The 27,542-nt window shown below is 42.2% G+C and overlaps 1 protein-coding gene across 1 annotated transcript in view; it reads left to right on the top strand.

The window, feature by feature from the left end:
* Nucleotides 1-23,116, top strand: part of KATNAL1 (katanin catalytic subunit A1 like 1) — a gene marked incomplete at both ends in the record, with an annotated part of 28,996 nt that extends 5,880 nt beyond the window's left edge. The window contains 9 exons of the mRNA XM_079549788.1: nucleotides 701-861; nucleotides 2,795-2,963; nucleotides 10,038-10,165; nucleotides 10,664-10,769; nucleotides 16,421-16,579; nucleotides 17,327-17,453; nucleotides 18,413-18,547; nucleotides 21,371-21,497; nucleotides 22,918-23,116. Coding sequence (XP_079405914.1) covers nucleotides 701-861; nucleotides 2,795-2,963; nucleotides 10,038-10,165; nucleotides 10,664-10,769; nucleotides 16,421-16,579; nucleotides 17,327-17,453; nucleotides 18,413-18,547; nucleotides 21,371-21,497; nucleotides 22,918-23,116 — 1,311 coding nt within the window. The remainder of the gene's footprint in view (nucleotides 1-700; nucleotides 862-2,794; nucleotides 2,964-10,037; nucleotides 10,166-10,663; nucleotides 10,770-16,420; nucleotides 16,580-17,326; nucleotides 17,454-18,412; nucleotides 18,548-21,370; nucleotides 21,498-22,917) is intronic.
* Between the last annotated feature and the right edge of the window lie 4,426 nt (nucleotides 23,117-27,542).

The following is a 27,542-nucleotide window of genomic DNA, read 5'->3' as shown; positions in this document are numbered from 1 at the left end:
AATAATGAACAAATATTCATTAAATAATTTTGAAATTACTGCAGAAATGCTAATGGTGGCAGTGGAAACATTAAGTATAAAATTCAACTGCGTAGTTCAGCAGTTTCTTCCTGATACATAATTTCCTCTCATTCTTTCCTCACCTGCTTTGCTTATAATTTGAACTTATGCTACAGGGTGTTAAAGTTCCCCTTTTTTCTTTCTAGTCTTCATAATCCATCAATGAATTGTTTTCTGTTTTGACTGTACAGTAATACTGTGCCCATCAAAAAATCACTTTTATAATATTTTATTTTACAAATTTGGCCAGTTTTCTAACTAGAACCCTGGAGACTGTACTCTGAGAAGTTCTTTTATGCCAGAATGGAAGCAAATGTTAAAGATCTGCAAGCAGGACCCTTATGCTCTAAAACTATGTCTTAAGTGTGCACACATGTCAACAAGCACACGGAAATTTTGGCAACTGCACATGTTAAAATTGCATGGTGTCAATCCCTGCATTAGCAGTCATGTCTCCAAGTCTCCGCAGGCACTCACAAGCAGGAGGATAAACCCAACTGATTCAATTGTTGATGCTGCTGTCAAGACTCTTGTCACCCTGATGTGTTTGGGGTTTGGAATGGAAACCCCGGTGTCTGAGATTTTGAGATTTACATTTTAAAAATGTAACCATTTTTAAATGATGTCTGTGTTTCTGAAGGTTCAGCAAGAATTAGTCGAAGAATATGAACAAGTTAAGAGCATTGTTGACACTTTAGAGAGTTTTAAAATGGACAGACCTGCAGATATCCCTGTGTCCAATCAAGATGAGCCTTTTAGAGACCCTGCTGTTTGGCCCCCTCCAGTTCCAGCTGAACACAGGTAACGAGTGGCTCAGGCAGACTGGTGGAATTAAACCAGGCTGCCTTAATTTCATGTTCTTTTTAGATGTATTTGTAACACGAAAATTGCACTTCATTTTCTAATAAGGCATAAATATAATTTATTGGGCAAAAATAAATATATTATAGTCAGATTTATTGCTGAAGCTCTAAAAAAAAAATCAGTCCTTTATTCTGGTAGGAGGGATCTTGGAGATAAATGAGCTTTTGGTGGCAGTTGTTTTTATCATGTGCAAAGAGAACATTTTTCCAGTCAGTTTATTTAAGCCGTTGAACTCATTGGTGGCTGAAGAATCGATAACGAACTGAAGGATCTGGAAGGATGTGTTGGTTAGAAACTGCTCCATACCCACAGCTAATATAGCCTTTATTGAATCAACTGGTTAATTTATTGCTAACCATGTTCTGCTCTACATGGTTCTTTCTTCTGTAACCACTCCAAAAGTTACATCAGTTAACTAACAGTTTTCTTAAAATAAACTGCATGTGCATTTTGTGAAATTCTTATTTTTCTCTAATAAAATTTGACACAGGTGGTTAGAAGAAATGATCTAATTTTAATGTGGTTGGCAACTTTGCCCACAGCAGGAGTTTGGAGCTCAGTGATCTTTAAGGTCCCTTCCAACCCAAGCCATGCTCCAATTCTAAATGCAAGAATCAAATTTTTCATGCCTGTGTGTTTCTATCATTTTAATAACAAATAATGTTGATGTTTGTGTGCTCATACATCCAAAGGAAGAAAGTAAAGTGAGAGATCTGAGTTAGCAGAAAGAAGTGCCAAGTTGTGTAAATTCATGTGCTTTATGATTATCAGATAAATTGATCTTTACATTTCAAAAAAAACCAGCACAAGAATGTGAAAGTAAAATAATATTAAAATTGATTGCTTTTTTGAGTGATATAAATGATTATCAGAGTTTTTGTGGTAAAGCTGTGAGAAATACAAGATATATTCCTTCTTGTATCTTTTATAGAGCTCAAAGCCTAACAGTTCATCCACATCTTTAAGCTGAAATTTAAATTTGTGCATAAAAATAAGGACAATTAGCCACTATCCTGTGCTGTTAAGTTTGAAGAAATTGTTTGAAAGCAAAACCCAGGAGTGTATATAAGTATGTGCTGCTGTTAAATCGTATTCCAGGGAAGTGGTTTTCTTGCAGACCATGCAGAAGATGAAGCAGGGATCACTAATTAAAGTTGGGTGACATTTCTGGCCACGGATTTCAGTTCTGTGTTCCAAAACCAATCCCTAGAGCAAAATAACTGTGACACCTCGTCTTAAAAATAAATTCCACCTCCTCCTGCCGCTGCTCTGTTCCCTTTGACATCGTGGGTGATGCACAGAGTAGAGGTGCTTGCAGTTTGGCTTTGTTTACATTTACTTTTGAGGCAATTTTTATGTTTTGACATTTTTACACAGGGGAATGAAGATGGCGGTAGGAGGATTGTTTTAACATTCTGTCTCTCTGTTTTGGGGCCTGTCAAAGCTATTAGTCAGCTTTTGTTTTGCTGGGGATGTCTTCTGGCTGGGTAGAACTTATGCATAGGACTATAGCCTGATATATTCTCCTTATTCAAAGTCAGAGGAAACTACAATTACAAAACTTAGTAAGTTGTATCCTCTCTTGTTATATGCATGCTCATTTCTTGTAAGATTGGTATAATAGTACTGACTGTTGTCATTCTTTCTACTACTGAAACTTTTCTTTTGTATATTTTCTTCTTTCTTCGTGTGTCAGACAGAAGCAGAAACAGGTTTCTAGATTTGCAGATATCAACGCATAGGACGGGAGCTTGTCAGCTTTGGTGATAATACACCAAGGCCAATTAATAGAATATTAGAACCATTCCTTTTGAATGTTGCTCTTTTTGCTGTTTTTAGCATTTCATTGTTGTGCTTGCCTATTATCTAGAGCCCCACATCAGATCAAGCGTCCCAACCGAGGAGCAAAGCCCTCGAGGAAGGAATCCCCAGGCCTGCAGCCCCGTGGGCCCGTGGGCAGAGCACAGCCAGCAGCGAGGAGCGACAAATCTGCAGGCAGCCGTGACAGGGAGCCGAGGGCCAGAGGGAGGGATGACAAGGTGAGGAGTGCGGCCGAGCCTGGAACCATTCTTAGCTTGTTATCAAATAATGAAAAACTCTGATGTGGCTGTGTAAAGGCCCCTTCTGCCTCCTGCCCTCCCCCCCAACCCTTCTTTTTTCTTTAAAGAAATTCAAGTCAGGTTTGTAAAGTGCAAAAGTGAGACCAGTGCCCTTCTCTAAACTTTACAAATAGGATTCCACTGTGCTGTTGCTAATGTCCTGCCATAGTTATATGTGCATGGAGGTCTGGGAGAGTTCTGTAAGTGCTGTGTTATGCAGGTGTGTGCCAAGTTACTTGAAATTATAGATTTGAATGTGACGTGAGGGAGACATAGCAATTTTAATTTTCTTTCATTTATGAAAACGCTTTTGTTTTTATTATTATGTTTAGGAAGATACTTCTGGGAAAGGGTTTTTTGTTTTGAAGAATAAAATAAGAAGAATAAAAAACAATAATGAAATGAATTGGAATAAGTTATGGATTCTTTCTTTTGAAGATCCATGCCAAAGAATCAGTGCTGAAGTGAAAGAGGCAGTGATTCACTGTCAAGGAAGGGCTGTGTGCCTGAAAAAAACTGCCTGTGTGTGCAAGTCACTGTTTGAGATGCTTGCATTTTAAATGTAATTGCGGAGTCAGTGCTGGGAACCCAAAGAATCTGTGGTATGAATGATACAAGTCCACAGTGTGCTGAGAGGGCTTTGTCCTGACAAAGACGCAAGCATCCCGTTCTGTGCAGCATGCAGTTTTGTAAGGATCTTAGTAAACAAAGAAGAGAATATTTAGTCCAGTTTTTTTCCAGATGACTTTGGTCAGCACCCTCGTGGCTTTTCTGTTCCAAGCTGCATCTACACAGTGCAGAAAGAACTCAGAAGGTGCACCCTTTCCACTATAAACAGCTCTTTTGATACACAAGAAAAGTGTTAGGATATACTAACCCTTATTATTAGTAGCACATAAGGCCAGGCATATCTTTAGCAGTGCCACTGATGCACAGATGCACAGATCAAGTTTAGTCATTTTAGAAATCTAAAATAAACAGTCTGTCACCTGCAACCTAATAAAAAGCTTGTAAGGATCTGTGAGATGATTTACAGTTGTGCCAGAGACACGTGGTTTGTGACAGATTCCCCAGATGTGTTGGTGCAAGGTAGCCTTCAGAGCCTTAACTGTGATGAGGGTGGGCTTCGCAGTGATGAGCATTACTGGGCTTTACTGTGAGGAGCTCACAACAGCATGACTTGTACAGCAGTGTTGGGGAATAACACGATTAGTTACAGCACCTGCTGTCAGACAGAGTCATGAAGGTCTTCCTTTTATTACGGTGAATTTTAAACACTACCCTCATCTGAATAAATTGGTCACTAGGTGGCAGAAGGAAAATAGCTACCAATGCCTGCTCTTCAAGAAACGTGTGCTCTTCTTTTTGTGTTTTCTAACTAGTTGGTAGTTATATTAACTTCTTTCTGTGGGGCATATATGCAAAAATCACATCAGGTTACAACTTGTCATGCGTTTTTCAATGATTTTTGTAAAGAACCCATGATTTTCCTATGAAGATAGTTTTGAAGTATCTTGAAGGAGGAAATAACCAGGTGTGGGAAGTGAAAGAAGTTAATGCAACTTTCTGTATTTTCTGCAGAGGCGTAGAAAATAGGTTTAACTTCCCTTTCAGTTTTATCCTTTCTTATTTTGCGTGTGTTGATAATTTTCAGTTTCTGGAGTAAAGCTCTGTATGTCAAATTAAAGATGTTCAGTAACTGTTCATGGTTGGTTAAAAACAATGGAGCAAAACTGAAGCTTCAAACTAAGTCATCAGATATCATTTTTCTCACAGTAATAAAGCTCTTTAGTTTTCAGGCTTGGGTAGGGCTACTAAGAACATACAATGAACTTGGGTGACAGACCCATTTCCTGAGATGTGGGCTGCAGTGTAATAGGTTGTACTCTTTCCTGGCTGTAACATTACTGTGTAATATGCATATTTACTTGTAATATTTTTCAACATAAAACATAAATAGTGGGGCTATATTTAGGAGTATTTTGCTTTGCTGTGTGTATGAAGCTTTCTATCACTATTCCTCCTTCCCAGCATATCATCTTTTCGTTCTGACTGTAATCACCCTGGGATAAGGATTTTTAACCCGACTCTGCCTGTAAAATGCTATTTTGTAATGCTCCATAAAGTAATTTTGAGCCCATCTTAATGGTTTTTATCCACTAAACCCTTATATTTACACATTTCTTTTTCAAAAATACTACTTTTAAGTGCTTTTTCTTCTGAGTTCCATGGGAAATTGTTTGGTTGCTTCTCAAGGTACTTTCTGCTGCATAATTTCCAGGAGTTTTAGCTTCTCTTCAGTAACTCAATTTAAAGAGGCAGCATGACTGTTACCTGGTATGTCTTTGAGAAATCTCATGATGCTATATTGTACATTTTTTAGAATTAGTCTTTAGATAATTTTTGAACCTCGGTGGATGAGGATGGTTGATATTACGAAGGATATGAAACAGAAAAGGGCTGTGCTGCCATATCTGTGAAGGGAATATTAAAATTGATCAAGATATGATTGTTAAATATTTTTTTTCTTGATGGTGCTGATAGGCAATATCAGAAGCAAAGGTAAGGCAGGTTATAGGAAAATGAATGTGAGATGAAATAGTTGCTTTTAGGTGGAAGTACAGGCATCCATAACACATGCATTATGGCTGGAAGGCTGCATAATCTCCATCCCAGTACTGTGCAAGAACTGGGGTGAGATGGCAGCACTGGAGCTGAGATTTCCAGTAAAAGTTACTGGCTCTGATATTTTTCTCACTGAAATGGCAAATTGTGTTGGCCATGTCTGTATTTAGAGGTGAAAAGGTAAAGTGATCCAGGCAACTGCAGTTTTTAATTTTATCTAAAAAGCGTGCAAAGTTTTAAATATAGAGCAGAGGAAAAGTAGAAGACTTGGGAATAACCACAATAGAGGAATAGTGGAATAGAGCTCTATACACCGTTTCTTAAGCATAGGTGTTGCCTTCACTAGCACTAACACTTGGAGAAAGAAGTTAATCTACCTGGATGCCACATTGGAAGTAATTAGTTAATCTAGAGAGACTTAGAAGATCTAGAAGAGGTGTAGAAGAAGAGTAGTGGAGGAATTAAGCAGCAAGAGGAATTTAGACAAGTGGTACTGAAAGATAATTAACAGTCAACTGGCAAGTTATTTATGGATTTCTTCAAGGCCAGAAACTTACTCTTGGTTTAGATTTAAATTAATGACTGGGCCACAAAAAAGAGACAAGCGCTGATTAAACTTGCTGATAACACTGAGTTGGGAAGAACCAACAGAGAATGATGAAGGTGTTGTCGAGGAAGGGTTGGATGACTGTGCTGGAGCCATGGGAAATGGGATGATGTTCAATGATGCAAAGCAACAGGCCATGTACTTGGAGATGGCAGTGATATTTTCTGCTAGAAGATGGGAGCTCAGCAGTTGTGGAAAAGCTTTAATGTATCAGCAGATATGATCATAGAATCATACAAACACCAAGGTTGGAAAAGACCTCTAAGACCATCCAGTCCAACTGTTCACCTGTCACCAATATTTCCCACTATTTCCCATCAGTACCACATCTAAATGTTTCTTGAACATCTCCAAGGATGGTGACTCCACCACCTCCTCGCAGCCTGTTCAGCACTTGACCACTCTCTTGGAGCAGTAGTATTTCCTAACATCCAACCTGAATCTCCCCTGGCGCAACTTGAGGCCATTCCCTCCTGTCCTACTGCTGTTACATGGGAGCAGAGGCCAACTCCCATCTCACCACATCCTCCCTTGGCAGTTGTACAGAGCCATAGGGTCTCCCCTGAGCCTTCTCTTCTCCATACTGAACAATCCCAGCTCCCTCAGCCGCTCCCCATCAGACTTTTGCTCCAGACCCCTCACAGCTTCCTTGCACTTCTCTGGACACACTCCAGGACTTCAATGTCATTCTTGTAGCGAGGGGCCTGTGGTGGTACTAGTTCAAGTGAGAGCTACCAGTGCCATTAGGGGTGCTCGTGGTGGCAGTGGCTGGAGCATTTTGTGTGCATTCAAATGCCAAGCTCCTGGAAAATGTGCTCACATGAGAAGAGAGGAGAGCAGAAGGGCTGCCGAAGTGAACAGGGAACTGTATTCAGCTGTGTTCCCAGAGGATGCTGGTTGATATGGAAAATGAGGCAGTGCACAGGCATGTTTTCTGCCCATCAGGGTGGTGGACACACGGAAGAGAAGACTATGAAACCAATGCACAAACCTAGTACAAGAATAGAAATAGGTTCATTCTGGAAAGGAGATTTTATATTCCAGTAGGTCAGTCTGACACTCCTTCATGATGCATTTCTATGTGTGTTTAAGTCAGAACTTGGCAGAGGAGGAAGCTTGGTGATATGATGACCAAGGGGAGTGGGTGGGATCAGTCTCTTGAATACTTGTGCACCTCTGCCTACACACATTCACACACCCCCTTACTGAGAAGTCATCACAGCAGCTTTAACTAAATCTGTTTTAGGAATGAGATGAGGATCTGATTGGAAACATTATATTTTATGACTCCAAGAACATGTAACTCAATCCTGCCTGCATCCAGGTGACAGATTTTTCTTTCTTTCTGGTCTCTACTCACCTACTGACTGCAGATTGCATATTGGACCAATTTAGGACTGACATTAATAATTTTATTGCACGCGAAGACTGTAAATGTTTTAAATTTTGGTTCAATTCCAGAACTGAAAAACCTGAAACACTGAATTTCATCAAAATGACGATCAGCACAGTGCTGAGAGCATGCCTCCCTTTTCTCACACTGCTGGCGAGATAGGCACAGGAAGCAGGGAAGATGACCATCCAGCTTTTCTTTGGAGCTGGGCTCAGGCCTTATGGTGGCACTGCTGTGAGCTGGTGGCTGGGCATAGGATCCTTCCTTTTTTCCTTTATTTTGCCTTTTTCTGCTCTACTTTTTTTTTTTTTTTTTTTCTCCTTTTCTTCCCTGTTTTTCTCCTTTTCTCCCCCCCCTTTATCCTTTTTTTTTCCTACCTTTTCTCCTTTTTTTCATTCTTTTTTCTCCTATTTTCCTACCTTCTTATCCTTACCTCCCCTTTTCTCCCTTTATTCCCCTCTTTTTCTCCTTTACTCTTTTTTCTCCTTTTCTTTTTCCATTTCTTTTCAATTTCCTTTTCTTTCCTCCTTTCTTTTCCTTTCCCTTCTTTCAGCTGCCACATGGAAGGCTCACCACTGCCTGCACCACTTCACACACGTGCTGTTCTGTTCAGTTTGTCCCACACAGCAAACATTCTGCAGGCAGAGTGACCCTGCCTTGGCCGTGGCTTTGAGCTGCTGCTTCAGCCTTCCCCCCCCCCCCGTGCCGAAGCTGAGCGACCTCCTTCCCCTTGCGCTTTGCAGCCTGCCTTGCTTTGCTACACCCTGCAAACGCCAAACAGATGACAGGTTTTGAGAGGCTCAAGAAAAGTCTTCCGCTAGGAAAATCAGTTCACTGCAGAGGAATATGAGAGAAATGTGTAACAAATACCTTTCATTTTATTGTGTTTTTTTTTCTTCTTTTTTTACAGTTACATTTGGATTCCATTTTCTGTCTTCTAAAACCTTCCAAACTCTACAGGGCTTTCTCTCTCTGTTTCCTTTTTTTACACCACGCCATTACATTTTTTACATCAGCTTTTTGTTCTGAACACAATTCTCAGCTTAATTTCCATTGCAAAAGCCCTGATCTGGGAGCACCAAACAACACTGACTCCACTTGTAACTGAGAAATAAAACCAGAGAGGAGACAAATGGCTCCCTCACGGGCAAGTGGTGGGCATGCTGCAGCCGCTGCCTTTTTGCAGTGCTAAGTTCGTTGTGTCTCCATCTGCCTTTCAGACTCTCTGCAAGGCTGCCTTTGTGCAGCCAGCTGAGATCCTTTAACTCGCTGCTGAGGCTGAGTGAGGAGCTCGAAAGCAGCTCCCTGCTCAGCCCCCTGCCTTACAGCTGCTTTCCCAGCATGGCTGAGCACTGCCATTTAGCCGGGAGGGAAATCGGTTTCTGTCTGAAGCCCAAGAGGAGGAGTGGGGCTCTAATGCATCAAAGGGAAAACAGTGCTTTGCCCCACAAGCTCAATGGCATTGTGGAGGCATTAACCAGAGACCTGTGGTCGTTGGGGGCAGTGCAGGGCTGAGCTTGGCAGTTGAATGGATCTCAGCATGGTGCAGAAACTGCTGGAGTTCAAAGAGGTCCGGGTGACTTGGGAGCTTCCTTAGGGCTCTCAGTGCAGTCCTTAAATAAACATGACCTTTTAAAAGCATTTAAGTCTTAATGGAGCTGGCTTCAATGAGAGAAGGGAAGTGGATAGGTTGCAGCTGAGGAAAGGAGAAATGCTGGGCAAGAAGGCCTTAATTAAACAGTGGGAGAGATTCTTCTTGGTTCTCCTCCTTTGAAGATTGCATGTGTCACAGCTTTGTCATGACAGTGTGCCAGGGGTTTAGCTCTGGCAGGTAACGTGGCAGATGGAGCATCTTCAGAACTGACTTTGGGTGGTCTGGTCTTCAGCTGGAGCTGGACTCAGTGATCCTGATGAGTCCCTTCTAAGCCAGGATCTTTCATGACTTTTGTGTGCTGCAGCTGAAGCCCCAACGCTAGCTGCATTGTTAGCCTGCTTCTGCATTCCTGTGTTTGGTGTCAGTTACCTAAAGAGTGGTTTAGCTTTGTTAAGAGAATCTGGTTTGCTAATAAATAAAACAAAAAAAGCAACTAACCAGCCCACCTGCTGTGACGTTTTGTGAAGTCTGGTGGGCTTTTATCATTTTGAGCAGCATCCACGAAGAAAGCATTGTGCAGTTGTGGTGGAAGCAACCACAGGTGTTTGGGGTTGCTTCTTGGAGTGCAAGGTATGAAAATATTTGCTGGCCATCGTGGTACTGTGATGGCTGTGTTAAAGCTTTGTACCTTGCGGCTTGAGGAGAAGCAAAGCAGACAATATTGTTATATGTTACTAGTAAAGAATATGTGCAAAGAAATATGTTCTTATGTACATCTGTGACTTTCACTTTTAGGGAAAGAAAACACCCCAGGAAGGTGTTGCTGATGATGTTCCAAGATTTGATGGAGGAGTGGGTTATGACAAAGACTTGGTTGAAGCTCTTGAAAGGGACATTGTGTCGAGGAATCCAAGCATTCATTGGTATGAGGATTGTCTCTATTGAAGTGTTTTTGCTAGTGTGGAGAAGGGGAGGAATTATCATTCTCCTAAATTTTAAGATAGGGAGACATCACAGTTTTCTGCAAATGAGCAATGCAAGGTCTTTTGGCTTTAACAGTTTATTAGTTTGATTACAGTTAGGCTTTTGTGCTAACTGGTATTTTTTGCAGTACATCCATTGCAAGTACTGCCATAATAGAAGTGCACTCTAGAGAACTCTGAAGATATCTCTTTGGTGTTCACACTGTCCAAATCAATTTTTAATTAAGCAACTGAGAGTATCTTGAGCTGAAATTCATTTTTTCCCTACCTTTCACAAATGGATTTAGTTTTAGGTCACAGGATTGTAGGGGTACTCTCATGAGGCAAATACATGCTAAAAGAGATGGTACTAAGGGAAAAACTTTATTTGTTCTTCTGTAAAAGCAGGAGAAATATTGTCATACAGGAATCTCATAAAAGTTTCTTTCTTTTGTACAGGGATGACATAGCAGATTTGGAAGAAGCCAAAAAATTATTAAGAGAAGCTGTTGTTCTTCCGATGTGGATGCCTGATTTTTTCAAAGGGATCAGAAGACCTTGGAAGGTAGGGATTTATTTGGTGCTTTAGTAAATGCAAGCTGTAGTTACGTATGCCTGCTGCTGTAGGGTGTGCGGATGCCTGCAGTGGGTACCTCAAATGCCAAACAGGAAAGTTCAAGAATTTGTTCATGAAAACCTCTCATAATGATTCATGTAAAATGCACTGAAATAAACAGCTGGAAGTGTATGCAGGTTTCACACTATATAATTCTTTTGTGTTTACTCAGGCATTGCTTCTCGATGTGAATAGATCAGCCTGTGCATGGGAGCAGACATTTAGTGCATATTGAGAGAAGCAGAAATGCCTAATGGAAAGCTTGATTTGTTACAGTGGTTGCTTCTCAACCAAGGAAAGCAATTGTTGGACTGGTTTTATTTCTGTATGTGCCAGCTCTCTCTTATGCTGACTGCACTTTGCAGGCTGCGTGATGCAAGGAATTCAGGAGAGACAGAAGTCTGGTCTGATGATTTAGCTTTACAGCTGCGCTTGCAGCTAGCCTGAGTTACCTGTGGAGTGGTGGGAGTTCAGAGTGGGAGCGTGAGCTGCTGCAACAGTAAGCTGTTGTAACATGGGGCTGAGCTGGGCTGGGTGATGGACTGGTGACAACCGTGGCCTGGGCCTTGCTCAGAGCTGAAAAGGAATCAGAGGGAAGATGTTGCTGTACACAGAGAATAAAATTATCTTGCTTTAGTTGTGGGATGGATTGATGCTTGTTTTAATAATGACTGGTCACAGCATAGTGGCCATCTGGTTATGGGGAAACATTCAGTGATAAACTGGGACAAGAGACTGCTGCAAGCTGTCTGTCATTCTGAGTCTCCAAAGACATGACGTGTAGAGAATGCGATGTACATGGCTGGTTTCTGTAGATTAGTGCAGCAGTTCAACATACGTCAGACCTTGTGTTACTAATGCTTGCCCTGTCTTTTCCTGTTTGGCCCTTAAGACTTCTCTGATTTACACTTAGGACTGGCCTTCAAAGCTGTCCTTCTTCAGCCTGAGCTGCTCTTGAATCCTCATTGTGCTGTCTGTTTACAAAACAAAGTCATGCAGCATTTGAGTAGAAAACTTGTCATTTTGGGGGCTTGTGTCTACAGACAGTAAAGAGAGGAAGGTGAAAGGGTGGGAGTCAATAGCAGAACCTTGGGATTGCTGCGTGAGAGATGTTCACAGAGGCTTTAGTGAGTTGCAAGGAGGTAGTCCAAACCTGGACTCAGCACAACTTGTGGGCTGGAGCTTTATGGCTGTTGGTGTTAGCGTGATTGTGGTTAAGCACCAGGCTTGAGGTTGACCTTGAGGTTAACCAAGGTATCAGCTTGGACAAAGATATCGCAGGTCACAAATACAGGGTGAAATTTTAGTATCTGTTAAACAACCAAATCTCTTTTCTTTCCTCTCGGTGTAGAGGAATTTGATCCATACCCTCATTATAGGCTACAGTAACCCCATCTGTCCAGTCTTCAAAAACTTTGAAGGGAGTAAAGAGCTGCTATGCTGCTTTTTCACCTCTTAGCACGGCTAGAGGATGTAGTGGCCATCTGTCTCTAAGACAGGTATCTCAGCAGGCTGCAGGCAGCATGAAGAGTGCTGCTGATCCTGTCTCCAAATACTGTGGCAACAGGTAGCGAAATAGCAGCCTGGTTGTCAGAGTTAGAGTCTCTTTCTCTTTGCATGAGATTATCTTTTCCTGCTGGCCAGTATTGCTTCTGGAAACTAGGTGGTTGCAGACGTGGAAAGAACGATACGATTATTTCCTTCCTTCAGTCTGAAATGCAAATTGATTTCTGACAAGTCCATGAAGGGTCTTCATTGTTAGCCTTCTCCCTGGTGACTCGTGAAGCTGTAACTCTCCTGAATTTATTTCTCATGCAGAACAGCATGCATTTTCCTTACTGTTGACCTCTGACTGTGCTACAGGGATGAGAAGTTTTGAAGAGAAGGCTGTTTCTCGCAGTAATCAGTGTAGCAGCAGGCATTTGTTGAGCCTAGGCATTCAGGACAATAACTCAGGGAAAAGGCAGCCAGATCTGTTTTCGGATGTTCAGACTCTCCTGAGAGTAATTCCCAAGACAGTCCTTGCTGTTTGCCCCTGCATTCAGAGGACAGTGCCTGGTATGAAGGAGCCGGCTGCCTTCCCGATTCAACACAGGTACTGTGTGCTTGCAGCTGGGTCTGTGAGTGTCCACAGGCTTGCTCTTTCTTTTTCTCTGAACTGCTTTGTGCCAAGAAGGCCTGGCTGCTTGCTGTGCTTCCCACTGCTCTTCTAGTGATTGTTACAACAGCAAGAAGTAACCCTGCAGTGATTTCATCAAAACACTTACTCCCTGCAGTGTGTTTCAGCTTCTTATTGGAATACTTTGGATTAACAGAGCCTTAGAGGAGGAATAAAGAAGTCTTTGTGTTTGTCAAGGATTTTAACTAGTGAGTAAGTGGCAGCCTCGTAGTTGCAGAGAGAAAGAGCGTCTTGATTCTGTGTTTCTCTTTGCAGCCATGCACATCTCATTTTGCTGAGAATTCAAGGTGTGGCTTTTTTCTTCTTCTTCTTCTTTTTTTTTTTTGTTACTTTTTTTTTTTTTTTTTAACTGACATTTCTTTTCTCTTTATCCCCAGAGAGCTTGGTGTTCCCCCGACTTCGCATCTGGTGTGACTGCATGGCACCTTTGTTAGGTCCATATATAATGCCCCCAGTATCCTGTGCTAGGTAATGCCCACTGTCATAGCTATGCAGAAGGTGCAAAGCGATGGGCTTTTGAATGAAGCAGTGAGCAAGATGTGTGACTGAAGCTGGAATTTGATCTTCCAGAATAATGGGAGACCAAGGTGGCATCCAAAAAACTACCATTAGCCTTTGTGTCACCAGCTCCGACAGTTTGTCAGGAGCAAGGATTAAGTGTGATTTGATGTAGATGATATTTTAAAATATAAAAATAAGCACATTTGAAACTTAGAGAGAACAGTAAGTCATCTCTGCCCTACCTATCACAGGCCAAGTAATTTTCACCCAGTCACTCCAGGCTCACACTTGCATTATTATAATATTATTGGTATGACTGTGCAGCAACTCAAATCGTAGTGTATGTCTGAATGTTCATGGGGAGAAAAAAAGAGTCAGTTTGCTTGTCATGCTTGTTGCCCTGGAGTTTAGGAAACCTTGGGCAGCCTGAGGAATGACATTGGACTGTTAGCTGTTAGACTGTTAGCAGTATGAACATTTCTAACTTAATTTACCAATGAATGTACATTGAGCTTGCATTAGCTAAGTGTTAAATGGCAATAAAGGTATTAAGAGTTAATGGGAAATGGAGTACAGAGAGGCTATTGCTTCTGAATAGTACATTTTTGAATAATTGCATTCCCGGTTGATTTGTTTTTATAGATCTCTTTCATGTCATTCTGTGTGCTTTTTGAAGTAAATTTTTGTGAGGAACAGATGAAATCTAATTTGCTATGTGGCTTGCATTTAACAGATATTTTACTGTTATGGTATTTTATGTAAGATATTAATTGCAAAGCACATTATGATATGCAATTCTAATTCTAGCTAATTTGATTACCCTTGCAACCCAGTACAACTTCATTTTAGGAAACTCTTGTTAGCATGTGGTAAGATTTTGTAGTTGGGGAAAAAAGGCTACGTTTTTCATAGTGCCATGCTCAGAATCATAGTGCCCTGTCCTAATGCTGAGGGGGTGGTACAGTGTGTTGCTGAAATGGTCAGACTATTCATAAACATAAGTATTTAAAAATATGATTGTGAACTAGCCCTCCTTGGAGTCAGCAGTAACTTCATGATGGAAGGAATCACTTATTTTCAGAAGCCTGTGTTGTTTCTGTTGTGTCCCACTTAAAAAATACTGTCTTTGAGTCATGGCTGTCTTTGATTAACCATTCTTGATGCTTCAGTCTTAATGTGGGTCCTGAGTGTACTGTATATGTAGCTAAAAGCCTGCTTGCGTAGTGATGAGTAAATAAATTGTGGAATCACTGAATGGTTTGACTTAGAAGGGACCTTAAAGCTCATCCAATTCCAACCCTCTGCTGTGAGCAGAGGCACCTCCCAATAGACAAGGTTGCCCAAAGCCCCATCCAGCCTGGTAGTGAACACAGTCATTCACAGTTTCTCTGAGCAGTCTGTTCCAATGCCTCACCACCCTTTGAACAAAGAACTTCCTCCTAATATTTAATCTAAATCTCCCCTCTTTCAGTTTAAAACCATTATCTCTTGCCCTATCACTATGCTCCCTGATAAAGAGTCTCTCCCCTGCTTTCCTGTAGGCCCCCGTCTGGCACTGGAAGGCCACTATAAAGTGTTCCCGGAGCCTTCTCTTCTCCAGACTGAACAAGCTCAGCTCCCTCAGCCTTTTTGTATGGGAGAGGTGCTTCAGCTCTCTGATCATCTTTGTGGTCACTTCTGGACTTAATGCAGCAAGCCCATGTCCTCCTTGTGCTGCAGACTCAAGAGCTGAACACAGTATTGCAGGTAGAGCTTCATGAGGGTGGTGTAGAGGGGAACAATCACCTCCCTCAATCTGCTGGCCACCTCTCTTTTAATTCGGCCCAGGATGAAGTTGGCTTTCTGGGCTGCAAGCGCGTATTCAGTTTTTTGTTAACCAGGACCCCCAAGTCCTTCTCCTCAGGACTGTTCTTGATCCACTCCTTGCCTGTACATGTACCTGAGATTGCCCTGACCCAGGTGCAGCACCTTCACTTGATCTTGTTGAACTGTGTGATGTTCACATGGGGCCACTTCTCAAGTGTGTCCAGGTCCTTTGAATGGCACCCCTTCCTTCTGTTGTTTCAACACAGGATTCTCCACAGAATGCCCTTTGCTGGAGAAGCGTGTATTTCTTACTCTCTTACAGACAGAGCGCAGATAGAAAGGCAGTCTAATGATGTGTTTGCCAGGCTGGGACTTGATCGTAGCTCAGTTGTCCAGGTGACATTTTTTTAAATAATCATTGAAGTTCATATTAAATGGAGTTGAGCAGCAGTCCACATAAGCCAAAAATTGTCCAGCAGTGTGGTGAGAATGGCTTTTCATCCAGGAGGTGGTAATAAGTAGTACTTTGGCCACAGAAATACTAAGATGGAGAGATTAAGCAATAGGACAAACCCTTGTGCCCAGTGAATGTTCTCATGCAGACTGAATTGTAAAAATCAGCCAGATTCATAATTGTACATGGTTAGGATTTTTTGACAAAATGTTTTTCTGTAGGAAAATGCTCTACTGATGAACACAAAAAGCATTTTGGTTTTGGTGGAGCTTTCTTCATGAAGGAGTCTTCCAAAAAGATGAATTCATTCTCTTCATCCTTCTGTACAGCCACTTGTAAGTTGGGAAAGAGCCAAGTTCAAGTCCAGGCCTTGCCTGATTCAGAGCAAGTCTGTAAATCTGTCACCTGCTTCCCAGGTGATAGCTGCAGCAATCGCCTTTTGTGATTTTGACTTCAGTGGGGCAGTAAGGAGAATAAGTCACAGAATGCTTCCATGCTGTTCTCATAATGCAGCATTCTTTTGTTTTCCACTGATGATGATGATGATACTAAGCAATCAAAATGCTGGTTTTACTGGTTTTATTTTATTTTGAGCTGTAGTATAAAGGACTGTTGCACAAATTTTACTTGTTGTTCATCACCTTTGTTTTCATCTTTCAGGGCGTGCTGATGGTTGGTCCTCCTGGTACTGGCAAAACAATGCTAGCAAAAGCTGTTGCTACAGAATGTGGAACAACGTTCTTCAATGTGTCTTCCTCTACACTGACATCTAAATACAGAGGCGAATCTGAAAAGCTTGTCCGCCTCTTGTTTGAAATGGTATGTCCTCAATGATGTGCTCTGGGGATCAGTGAGGTGTGAAGGGGCCTCCCCCTCTGTTCCCTGCCCCTCCAGTAGCACACTGAAAGTATTGAGTTTACTGCACTAAGCTTCTCTCATCCAGATAGAGAAAAGACGACGTGTGTATTCATCATTTTCTGAAATGTCACTGAGGATTAGGAGGGAAATGGCTCATCACTCATGTTGAGGATAGTGCTTTCCTGGCTAAAAGCAGAGTGGTGATCTTGACAGAAATTACACGAAGTTATTTGAAATTGGAAAGAACTGAGAACTATTATTCTAGGAGCAATATGTAGTCTAGTTCTGTTTCTGTTCTGAGTGATGGACAAGCTTCTCAGTGTTTTTGAGTGCAGTCCATCATGTGGGCTGTGTGAAGGACATACCTGTGTGGGCCTATACTGAAAGGGTTGTTCCTGCCTTCAGGATCTACTTCTGGCATACTCTCAGTTGCCATTCTATCCCCTTTGCCTTGCCCTCACAAGCACAAAACCTCGATATTAAAAACTGCCTTTTTGTGATTGTGTTTCTTTTCCTCTTTGTGAGGTGTACAATTTAAAATATATAAACTTAAGCATGTGCCATACAGATTGTGAATCAAGGTCTTGAATTACTTTCTTGTGACAAGCAGGGAAGGTAATATATGTAGTAGCCAAACTGGGTCATGGTCTGATGAGGGCTTGTGCTTGCTGCTGCAGTCTTAATGATGATGTTTTCATTTGAATAAAGGCAAGGTTTTACGCTCCAACAACAATCTTCATTGATGAAATTGATTCAATCTGCAGCCGCAGAGGCACATCTGATGAGCATGAGGCGAGTCGCAGAGTCAAGTCAGAGCTGCTTGTGCAAATGGACGGTAAAGATTGCTGATTTAGATCCGTGCTTGGGGCTGGGATGCTGTTTTCTTAGAGATGGGAATGTAAAAAACTTGAGCAGTCTGGAAAGCCTGGTTTTATGGATGGGGGAGAAGTAAGGCAAAATTTGAGAGGAATGCATTCTCTGAGAATTTGAAGGCGGATAACTGGAAAAGGTGCTCCGCTTTATTTTTTCTAAAATGACCGTTTTAGAAAATTGAGAACTCATTTTGAAGGGATGCTTGACTATAGGAGAAGCAGGTAATGGAGATTTGTGAAGTTTATACTGGTCCTTCTTTTTTTTTTTAAAGCAATTTAAATAAATTTCTTCTCTTTCATAGAGTCTCCTGCTCAGGGACCTCATCATCAGATCTGGTTTTGCTGTTAGCTGTGGTGACAGCTAATATTACCTCTTAGGTATATTCTGTACCTGTTCTGCACACGTGCACGCAGTGAGGACCACCACCCAAGGAATGTTCTGTGGTGTAGTGCTTTGATAACCACCTGTATATAACAGTTGCTATTGAACCACTCTTTGTTTATAATGTCCTCAAATGTTCGTTGTGGTAAACCCCATGTAGGCAACTTATTCTCTCCATGTGAACATTTCTTTACATTCCTTGTTTGGAAGGTCAGGGAGTGATTTTTGCTTCTTCTATGGCCATGTTTGACAGATGGTATTTTTGCTGTTACTAACAGTGCTGCACTTGCACATGACTGTGCTGGTAGCACAGTCAAAGAAAGCCCTTCCTTGTCTCACAGAAGAATGAACTGTTCCTCTTTATATGGCAGTGATGGTCCTGCTACATCAGCCATGTGAAGGTAGAAGGCGGCACTAGGAGTGCATGGAACAGCTGCTGAGCTTTGTCTAAGCTTTTGTAACATTTGCACAATTTCTTAGCAAGCATCTTGATCAATAATAGCAGCAGAGTGAAATTTCTTTAAATTGTTGTGCTTACAGGGGTAGGTGGTGCTTTGGAGAATGATGACCCTTCCAAGATGGTTATGGTATTAGCTGCTACAAACTTTCCTTGGGATATTGATGAAGCTCTCCGACGGAGACTGGAAAAAAGGATTTATATACCTTTGCCCACAGGTATGTGGGCACTCAGCACTGGTGAGGCTGCACCTCGAGTACTGTGTTCAGTTTTGGGCCCCTCACTACAAGAAAGACATTGAGGCCCTGGAACGTGTCCAGAGAAGGGCAACGAAACTGGTGAGGGGTCTGGAGCACAAGTCTTACGAGGAGCGGCTGAGGGAGCTGGGATTGTTCAGTCTGGAGAAGAGGAGGCTCAGGGGAGACCTCATTGCACTCTACAACTTCCTGAAGGGAGGTTGTGGTGCAAAAGGATCTGGGCTCTTTTCCCAGGCAAATAGTAGGACCCGAGGAAACGGCCAGATGTTATACCAGAGGAGGTTTAGGTTGGATATTAGGGGAAACTTTTTCTCTCAAAGTGTGGTCAGGCATTGGAATGGCTGCCCAGAGAGGTGGTGGAGTCGCCGTCCCTGGCAGTGTTCAAGAGGCGCCTGGATGAGGAGCTACGAGATATGGTTTAGTGCTTGTGGTACTAATAGGAATGGGAGGGTGGTTGCACTAGATGATCTTGCAGGTCATTTCCAACCTTGTGATTCTGTGTGATTCTATGTTTGGTACAAGCATTTTACTTTACAATGTCCCAAAGCTGCCATAGGACTACTCCAAGGCTGTTGGATTTGGGAGGAGTTTTTGTTTTTGTGATGAGCAGTGAAATTCAGGAGTTAATCACTTGGTTGGATTGCTTTATTCTTAAGAGAGTGAGAGAAAGGAAAAAAAAAAACACCAAACGCTTGGGGGTTAAAAACAAAGAGCTGCTGCACTTCATTGCAAACCAATTGATGGGTTCTTACACTGAAAGAGAGTTAGTTTTAATGAGCCTGGAATTATTTTAAATGTTTAACAGCCAATCCTTGAGTGATCATCAAAGACAGCCTTTGGACACATTAAGAAATACTGCAAATGCACTCGTGCCCTTGCAGACGAATGCAAGGAAGTGGATCCATGAATTTTCACTTAGAGGCTTAGTTCACTGTAAATCACTGCTTGCCCGCTGTTATGACTAGGCTGCGAGTCGCTCAGAATGCAGCAGGCTGATTGCTTTCCTGCCCTGAGCCGTCTCAGCTTGTATTGTCTTTCCCAGCTGTCATTCACCTGTCCTATTAATTTTGAGATTCCTATCGCTTGAAGTTTGCATAGCTTTGTTTCTTCTTGGTACAGTGGATGTTTCATCTCCCTGCATGAGCACTCAAGATAACAAGATGCGTGTTCGTGCTGACAGCAATTGTGATTGAGTTTAGCAGGTATAAGGACACTTAATAGCTGTACAGCTTGTCTGCGCAGCTCACGGCTCCTAACAGGATGCCTGTCTTTATGACCAATTAGTTTAAAATCCTATCAGCTCTTGCTCTTGTTTCTAATTAAACAAGATTGTTTTTTTGACACAGTAAATTACACCCTGGACAACATGTGAGATGTGCTCCTGTTTTATTTCCAGTCTTATGTTCCCTTGCATTTATTCCATATATAAGAGGAGTTGAGTTGTTCTGTGCAAGTCTCAGTGATGTTTTTATTAACTGTGCTGTGCCATTTGTTGTGGTCAGGCAATTTAATGAACAGAATGGCATGTCATATATACACCTCTGTGTTGGGGCATTTGGTGCACGCATACGTTCTACCCTTTTTTTTTTTTTTTTTTTTGAAATACTGCAAGAGCTTGCTTATCCCAGTAGAAAAATGAGAAGAATATTCTCTGATACAGGAGGCTCTCTGCAGGTATGCTGTGTGTACACTGTGCTCTGTAAATAATAAATCCCTACTTCATAGCTGGTCCCAGTGGTGTGTGATTGATACCCGTCTATATTCTTGACAGTTCTGCAGAGCACTCCAAACCAGCAGCCTTAGACAAGCTTTCTGGTTTTTTTCCCCCTGCCTTTTTAAAGAAGTGCCATCAGTGAATAAAACATGTGCAATGTTTCCTTTCGACTTTTGGCTTTTCCTAGTGCTGTTCCCTCTGCCAAGGTTGTCCTCTGTTCTGAGTCATAACAATTACTGTCTGTGGAAGTAAGGGACTGAGCTGGTTGGTGATTCTGTACAGCAAAAGCCAGGAAAGCATTTATCCTCCACTTTGCCACCATTAAGCAGAGTAACACTGAGGCCTAAGCTGTCAAGCCTGGAGTGTTCAGCGTTTGGGCTGAAATGCACATATGGATGTGCTCTCCACAAGACAAATGGTTAATTGGCTGCATCGATACTCATTTACGCAGCTGGTTATCACTGTATGTTTGCTACACTTAGGTCTGAAAGTGGAATGCCAGGGCATTGCTATTATACATACATTATTACGTTTACTGTACTAATATATCTGTTTTCTATCAGGCTTCAGCAGCTTTCTTGGGTCCCAACTGGGTAAAGTGCTTAAACACATATTTAAAGTTCAGCCTATTGTTAGGGGCTTTGTGTTGTCTAAAGCTCTCTTAATAGAATCCTCATTGTGTTTCTAATTAAACTGTGTGAATAATACGCAATCAAACACTTGAGCAGAGTGAATCCAAAGGGATTTGAGAAGAAGCAGATATTTGTAGGATTGTGCTTTAGTGCCTTTGGGTAGCGTGTCACCAAATGCGTTGTCACCTGAGACATAACAGGCTTTTCTAATGATGTACAACTTTGGAAAATGTCTTTTGAATGCACTGTCTTAATATACAGATTGAAACCTTATCCTTTACTGTATTTGATTCCACACTTTACTGTGATTTGTTGTCCCATTCTTTTTCTTGTATCAAACCCTTTTCTTTATATTCTTCACTGAAAAATCTAAATTGTTCATGTTTTGTTTTGTTTATAATGTTTGCAAGATTTCAAACACACGTTTTTATATCGTAGCAAAAGGCAGAGCAGAACTACTTAAGATTAATCTTCGGGAAGTAGAGCTGGATCCTGACATCAGCCTTGAAGAAATTGCTGAGAAAATTGAAGGCTATTCCGGTGCTGACATCACTAATGTCTGCAGGTATCTCCTTCCCCTTAATTTGCAAATGAGACCACGTGTCAAGTCATCATTTGCATTATGTGATTAAAAAAAAGCAATGCCACAGCAGCTGAAGCAAGCTAACTGTGAATATTTTGGAGGCCCAAATCTATTTCCTGGAACCACGCGTTACTGGAGCAGTTCTAAACAGCGTGGTGTTTTGCATGAGATGTCATCAAGTTTGCTTAGATCTTAAGTAAAAGTTATCTGAGCAGATCTCTCGTGTTACCCTTGTCTGCATTAACCAAATGTTTATTAACATAGTGCAAAACAGGTTTGGATTCTTTTTTCTAAATCCCATGAGATCAACAGCTAGAATTTTGTAGTTCTGTGACAGAAAAGAACTTTTCCTAGACTGCTTGTTCAGGGCTTCGACACGTTTTATGTTTGGACAGCCACCAGTGCAGCAGCGTCTTAAGTTCTCCCTGGATGTTATACGTGTGAGGTTGTTACAGCTAATGTATAACATTAGTATTGAATTTGTTTCCATCACATTCCCACAACATGTTTCAATTTTTGAAAAATGAGGCTTTTCTGGAGGAGAGTGGGTATTTGAAAAACTTATCAGTAGGAACTCTGCATCCCTTATAGAGATAGGATCCCTGCCAAGAGGAACTGATCCTTTAAGAACATGGCTTGGGATATTTTTTGCTTGCTGCGTTGCTGAAATTGTGAAGCAGCACCACGGTTTTGAAAACTTCGGTATGTATCACACGGTGCAATAGTTAAACTACCTGCTCTCCCTGAGGCCTGTGTTATCCCCCGCTGGGAAAAAACCCGGGGAAGGAGAAAATGTAATTTCAAACTGCATGTGGGCTGTGGTGTGAGAAATGAGCAGTGCTCTCTGTGGCAGTGGGCCACGCTGACGGCTCCAGAGCTGGGGAGGAGTGGTGGAACAGGTAGAGCATGGGAGCCACAGGCACCGATGGCCTCAGCCCCAGGGCCACGTGGTGTCAGTGTCTGAGTGCTGCGTGTGGGGAGGGTGTTGAAATCGTAATGGCATGGGGAGAGATCTGCAACATCCAGAGAAGTTTTGGAAGAGAAAAAGAAAAACCCTTCCGTGCAGTTCTTCTCCCGCCCTGCCCTTTCCTGAGCTGAGAAGTCGAATCTCATCTCTATGAATCATTATAAAAGGCTTTCAGTTTTATAGTTTTAATTATCTCTGTGCATTTGCCATATGCTTAAATGAGTTTTGGTGCCAGTGCATTCTTTATATTGAATTGATGTTGGGATCTGGGAATGCGAATGCTAACAAAGATGTGAACCGCATCTCCTCTGGTAAATAAATGCTCTCTGAAGTGTTCCTGCCAGTGGTTTCTAGCAAGAGAATACAATCAAAATTCATAGGCTTATGGCACATGCTGCTAGCAATTAGCTCCCATGCATTGTCCTGTATTTCCAGGGATGCCTCTTTAATGGCAATGAGACGGCGTATTAACGGCTTAACTCCAGAAGAGATTCGGGCACTTTCTAAAGAGGAACTTCAGATGCCAGTTACCAAGGGGGACTTTGAGTTGGCTCTGAAGAAAATCTCCAAATCTGTTTCTGCTGCAGACCTGGAGAAGTACGAGAAATGGATGGCGGAGTTTGGATCTGCTTAATCTCACCGACAGCTTTCCATTGAGAGTTTATGGCTTTTGTTGTTTTCACTTGCAATGTGAGTTAGAAATCTTTTCTAAGGTTTAATAAAAGGTCTGCTGTTCTCCCCGTCCCACCTCCACCCCTTCCTGGTGACAAAACCTTTTAAACTCAGTTTGCCGTTCAAGGGAGTGATATGGTTAAAATTAAAAAAAATAAAAATGTCCAAAATATTAAAAGCAGCCAAATGGGAAGGGAATAAATATACTTCTGAGAATAATCACCTTATTTTCCCAATGAAGAGCAGTGCTGTTTACCTCCCCTTGTACTCATCTCTCGTGGCTTGAGTCAATAAATCAGCTGGGGAATGTGACTCCAGAGGAGCTAACAAGGGCTCGCTTCCCCCCTGCTCCAAGTGCTGTGTTCTGTTGGGCTGCCGACTCTGCCTTCCCGAACGTGGCATCGAAGTTGCTGTTCCCTGGTGCTGTTTTCTTGCATGTCCAGAGCAAAGCCTGAGGATTAACTGGCATTTACACAGAAGAAGTGAGGATCAGTTTTCCATCAAGATGCAGGCTCAGCTCTCCTCTCTTGTACACGCATTTGGCTTTGATGTCACTTCAGATTGGAATGATGTTACCTGTGACTTCTCCTAATGGAAATGAGAAGGAGAGGAAAGGACCTTGATTGCTTTCATTCCATGCTGAGTATGGTTTGTACCACTTTGACCATCAGGCACTTTGAAGTTTGACCAGTAGGCACTTTGACTTTATATTGTGCATTTATGTAGAATCTTGAACTTTGCTTTCTAAATATTATTTAAATAACAGTAGTGAAGACACTAATATGTCTTTAAAATGCATGGCTGTGGACTTCAGGTCTTCTAGTTAGGCCTGAGCCCTTTCCAAGCTTTACTAAGCAATGGTATTTGCACTTGTTTATGTTGTAAAACTATTTTTGTTATACCTCTTAAATGAAGGTTTCTTAAAATGTATAAATGCAATTAATTTAGGGGGAAGTAATCTGTACAATCTCATTTATATTCTTATGTGTTTCTTCCTGTCCCAAGCACAAGTGCAGGGATGAGAAGGGTTAGATTATAAACTCTAGCATGATAAATCCCGTCTCTGGAATGTAACTGTCATGCTGACAGCATGGGATTTTCACAGCACATCTGACTCGTGTGGGTTTCCTAATGTAGGAATGGGAAGGATAGGTAAAATTTACAGAGGAATATTCAAGCTCTGAAATTATTGGTGATGTTGTAAACGTGACTCAAAGTGTCTTGGTTGATCTGAGCTGTCCTGCAGTTGGGTGAGTTCTGCACCCTCTGTCTCTCTGCTGAGACTCGTGATGGCATAGCCAGGTGTCGTAGGCTGGACTAAGAAATTGATCTTGCTCAGAAATGAAACCAGGTATTCAGAATCACCCACCACATCTTGGATGGGAGTATGTTTTTTTGCTGGTGCTTGCCAAATAACGTTTGTAATCCAGCACGTTGGTCTTTTGAGCCATGACCTGTGAACCACTAACGTAAATGCTTCTTGAGCATGTCTACCGTTCAGGAGCAAGGACCGTCAGGATATGTGCTTGACAACTCTGCTGCATCCTTCTGATTATGTGAGCAACTTGTGTGGTTGTGGTGTCCTCTCTGCTTTGTCTGTCAGCAGTCCTTTTTCTTTCTCTCTTTGTAAAGACCACAGCTTGGATGGATCATGCCATTTTAAAGGGCTCCGCTAATTGGCATGGAGAAACACCACAGAGATTCTGTAAATCCTGCATTTGACACGACAGCTAGGGCTGTAGAGGCCTGTTTTGTGTGGCCTTTCAGAAATATACTTTCTGGTGCCCCCAGACTGGTTGAAAAACAACTGCTGTCCCAATCTTTCCAGGGACAGAGCATCTCCACTGGCTTTGTTACGATCTTGACCAGGGAGATTAGAGCAGGAAGAACATCAACTTTTCCCTTTTCACCTACAGAGAGAATAAAAGCTCCAGTTACTTTTTGCCTGCCCAGTTTGCACCAACTGCACAGTATAGCCTTTGCTCTTCACAATACCTGCAACTGTTAGAGAAAAGCAGTTCTGTCTGCCCTGGAAGACGAGCAAGTGCAAAGCTGTATTTGACTATCATTTTTGGCTAAATTACTATCAGGGCCAGTCTGTTCCTCCCAGGGAATAGCTGGACCCTTATAGAAAGAAAGCTTTGAAAGCGTTGCCACGGAGTGTCATTTCTTCCTTATGAAAGCTGTAGGCTGAAGCTATTATTCTTTTTCCTTTTTTTTTTTTTTTTTTTTTTTTCTTTTTGTTTTACTGCAGTAGAAATGAGGAAAGCTGTAAGAGTCTTCTGTGGCCAGTGCCAGATTAGCACTTCAGGGTTGCTCCCTAGTGAGACAAGTACTGCCCAAGGAGCTTACTCCACACAGGCAAGATCTAGAAGGAAATAGACATGAATGCCAATAACTCACACCATTCATCTGCCTGAGAGCAGCGCTGGATTCAGCAGTTGCTACTTAGGAAGATGTAAGTACCAGTTTTCTCAGTTTCATGTTGCAAGCAGCAGGGCCCTTGCTGCTGTTGAAAGCACAATGTTTAGCAGAAATGTCATTCCTTCCCTCAAGGTGTTGAACTAATCTCTTAAACGGTAAGCAGAATTCACAACACTGGACATTCCTTCCAGTGGGAATTATTTGGGTGCTGCAGTTTTTCTCTAAAGATTGTGATTTTGTACCTTAAAGTGTTCTTTCTGTACAGGTCCATTCATTCTTTTCTACTGCAGAATAACAAAGTGAAAGTTTCCAGGCCATAGATATTTGTCCATGCAATGCCTGAGTGTTACAGCAGGCTCCTGTGGATCAGGCAGCCCACAAGGCAGAGACCATCCCTTTCGTGCTGAGGCTCTTCAGTGTAGGTGACTAGCTCTAACACCAACCGCCAACCTCGTTGCCTCTGGAAGAGAGCCAACAGTGAGAAATAGCAAGGAGCAATTAGGGGAGGAAGGCCAGGCTAACAATGGGAGGAATGCAAGTCCAACTTGTGTCCCTTTGGGGAAAGCCTTCTTTAAGGGTGCTTAATTCATTAGAGAACAATGTACTAGCATCTCACAGCCTGCTGCAACAATTTGGTCTGTGTATAGAGCTGCATACACGCCCGTGTGTGTATGTGTATACGCACACAAGTTTGTACCTATGTGACATAAAATCGAGTTCTAAAGCTGTGTTTACATGTCTCTTTCTAAACGTCTGTGAAAGCCCTATTGGGTGGCACTGCTAATTTTTGTACAATAAGCAATTTGATTGTATGAAGTAATAAATGTACATACAGAGTCTGTCTGTCTCTGGGCCTGTGATTGCTTCTCTGTAGCTGCTTCCAAAGGCTGCTGTTCAAAGCAAATTTTTTCAGCATGTCACAGTGGTGTTGGATTCACCAAAGTCTTGGGCGGAGAGCAGTTAAAGCAGAGCCTGGCTTTTTTTGGATAACACTGTCAGCAATGCTTTCCCTCTTAAATTGGCCTTTCATTGCCACAGGCTATAAAATGGTGAATGTTCCAGTGCCCAGCACTGAGGGAGAGGAAAGTGGAGGCTCCAGCACATGTTCGGTGTTAGCACCTGATTCAGACCTCACAGCACTGGGCAGGTTTTTTATTGCTTGCCCCGGGCTGAACGTATAATCAGACTCTAGAGAAGCTGTATCTTCAGCTACTTGCTCAACAAAAGACTTTCAAAAGCAAAACTTCTATTAGGAAAGAGCTTTCAAAGTTGGAAAGAGACCCACATCTCTTGGGGCCGAGTTGATTATTTGAATTTTCTCACTAACTTCCTTCTGGAAGTATGTGTAGTTTCCAGTGTTTCATAATGCCTCCGACATGAAAGAGAGAGCAAGGGAAATTGCTGATCAAGGGATTTCAGGAGAGGTCACATCTTTGCATAGAAAGTTCAGCTCACCCCAGTTTAAAAGAGACCGCACAATAGTAAAGGTGCTCCGACTTGTTTTGATCATGGAAAGATTAAAAGACTTGTGTGATGTAAAGAAATCCTCCATCGAGCGAGCAAAGACTGAGCTGAACAATCCGGACACGAGGAGGTAAAAGCAGCAGAGGAAACAGAAATAACTTTGGTCTGTTTTAGGAATAGGCTCTCCTGGATCAGCTGATGGGCAGAGATTTTTTTCTGAGCATGATGAAAATGCAGGTGGCACGGTGGTGCCACTGAAGAAGGAAGGATCCTGGGGATGCAAAAGCAATTCACCAGTGTCACTGGTACCACTGGTGTGCCCGGCAGGCACAGGCAGGAGCAGGAGCAGTCTCAATAGCCCTCTGATGGAATAAATGGGCTGTAGGAAACCACCCAGGTCAGTGACAGCAAAGGTTGATTGGACAAAGACCTGATGCTCTCCAGGGAATTGTAGCTACCGGCCAGTGGTCAGAAACAAGTATCAGGAGCTTGCTTTTCCT

The sequence above is a fragment of the Tetrao urogallus genome, assembly GCF_951394365.1.
Source record: "Tetrao urogallus genome assembly, chromosome: 1".
Lineage (NCBI taxonomy): Eukaryota > Metazoa > Chordata > Aves > Galliformes > Phasianidae > Tetrao > Tetrao urogallus.
Note: the sequence above shows the minus strand (reverse complement) of the source record. Positions and strands in the feature narration are given on the sequence as shown.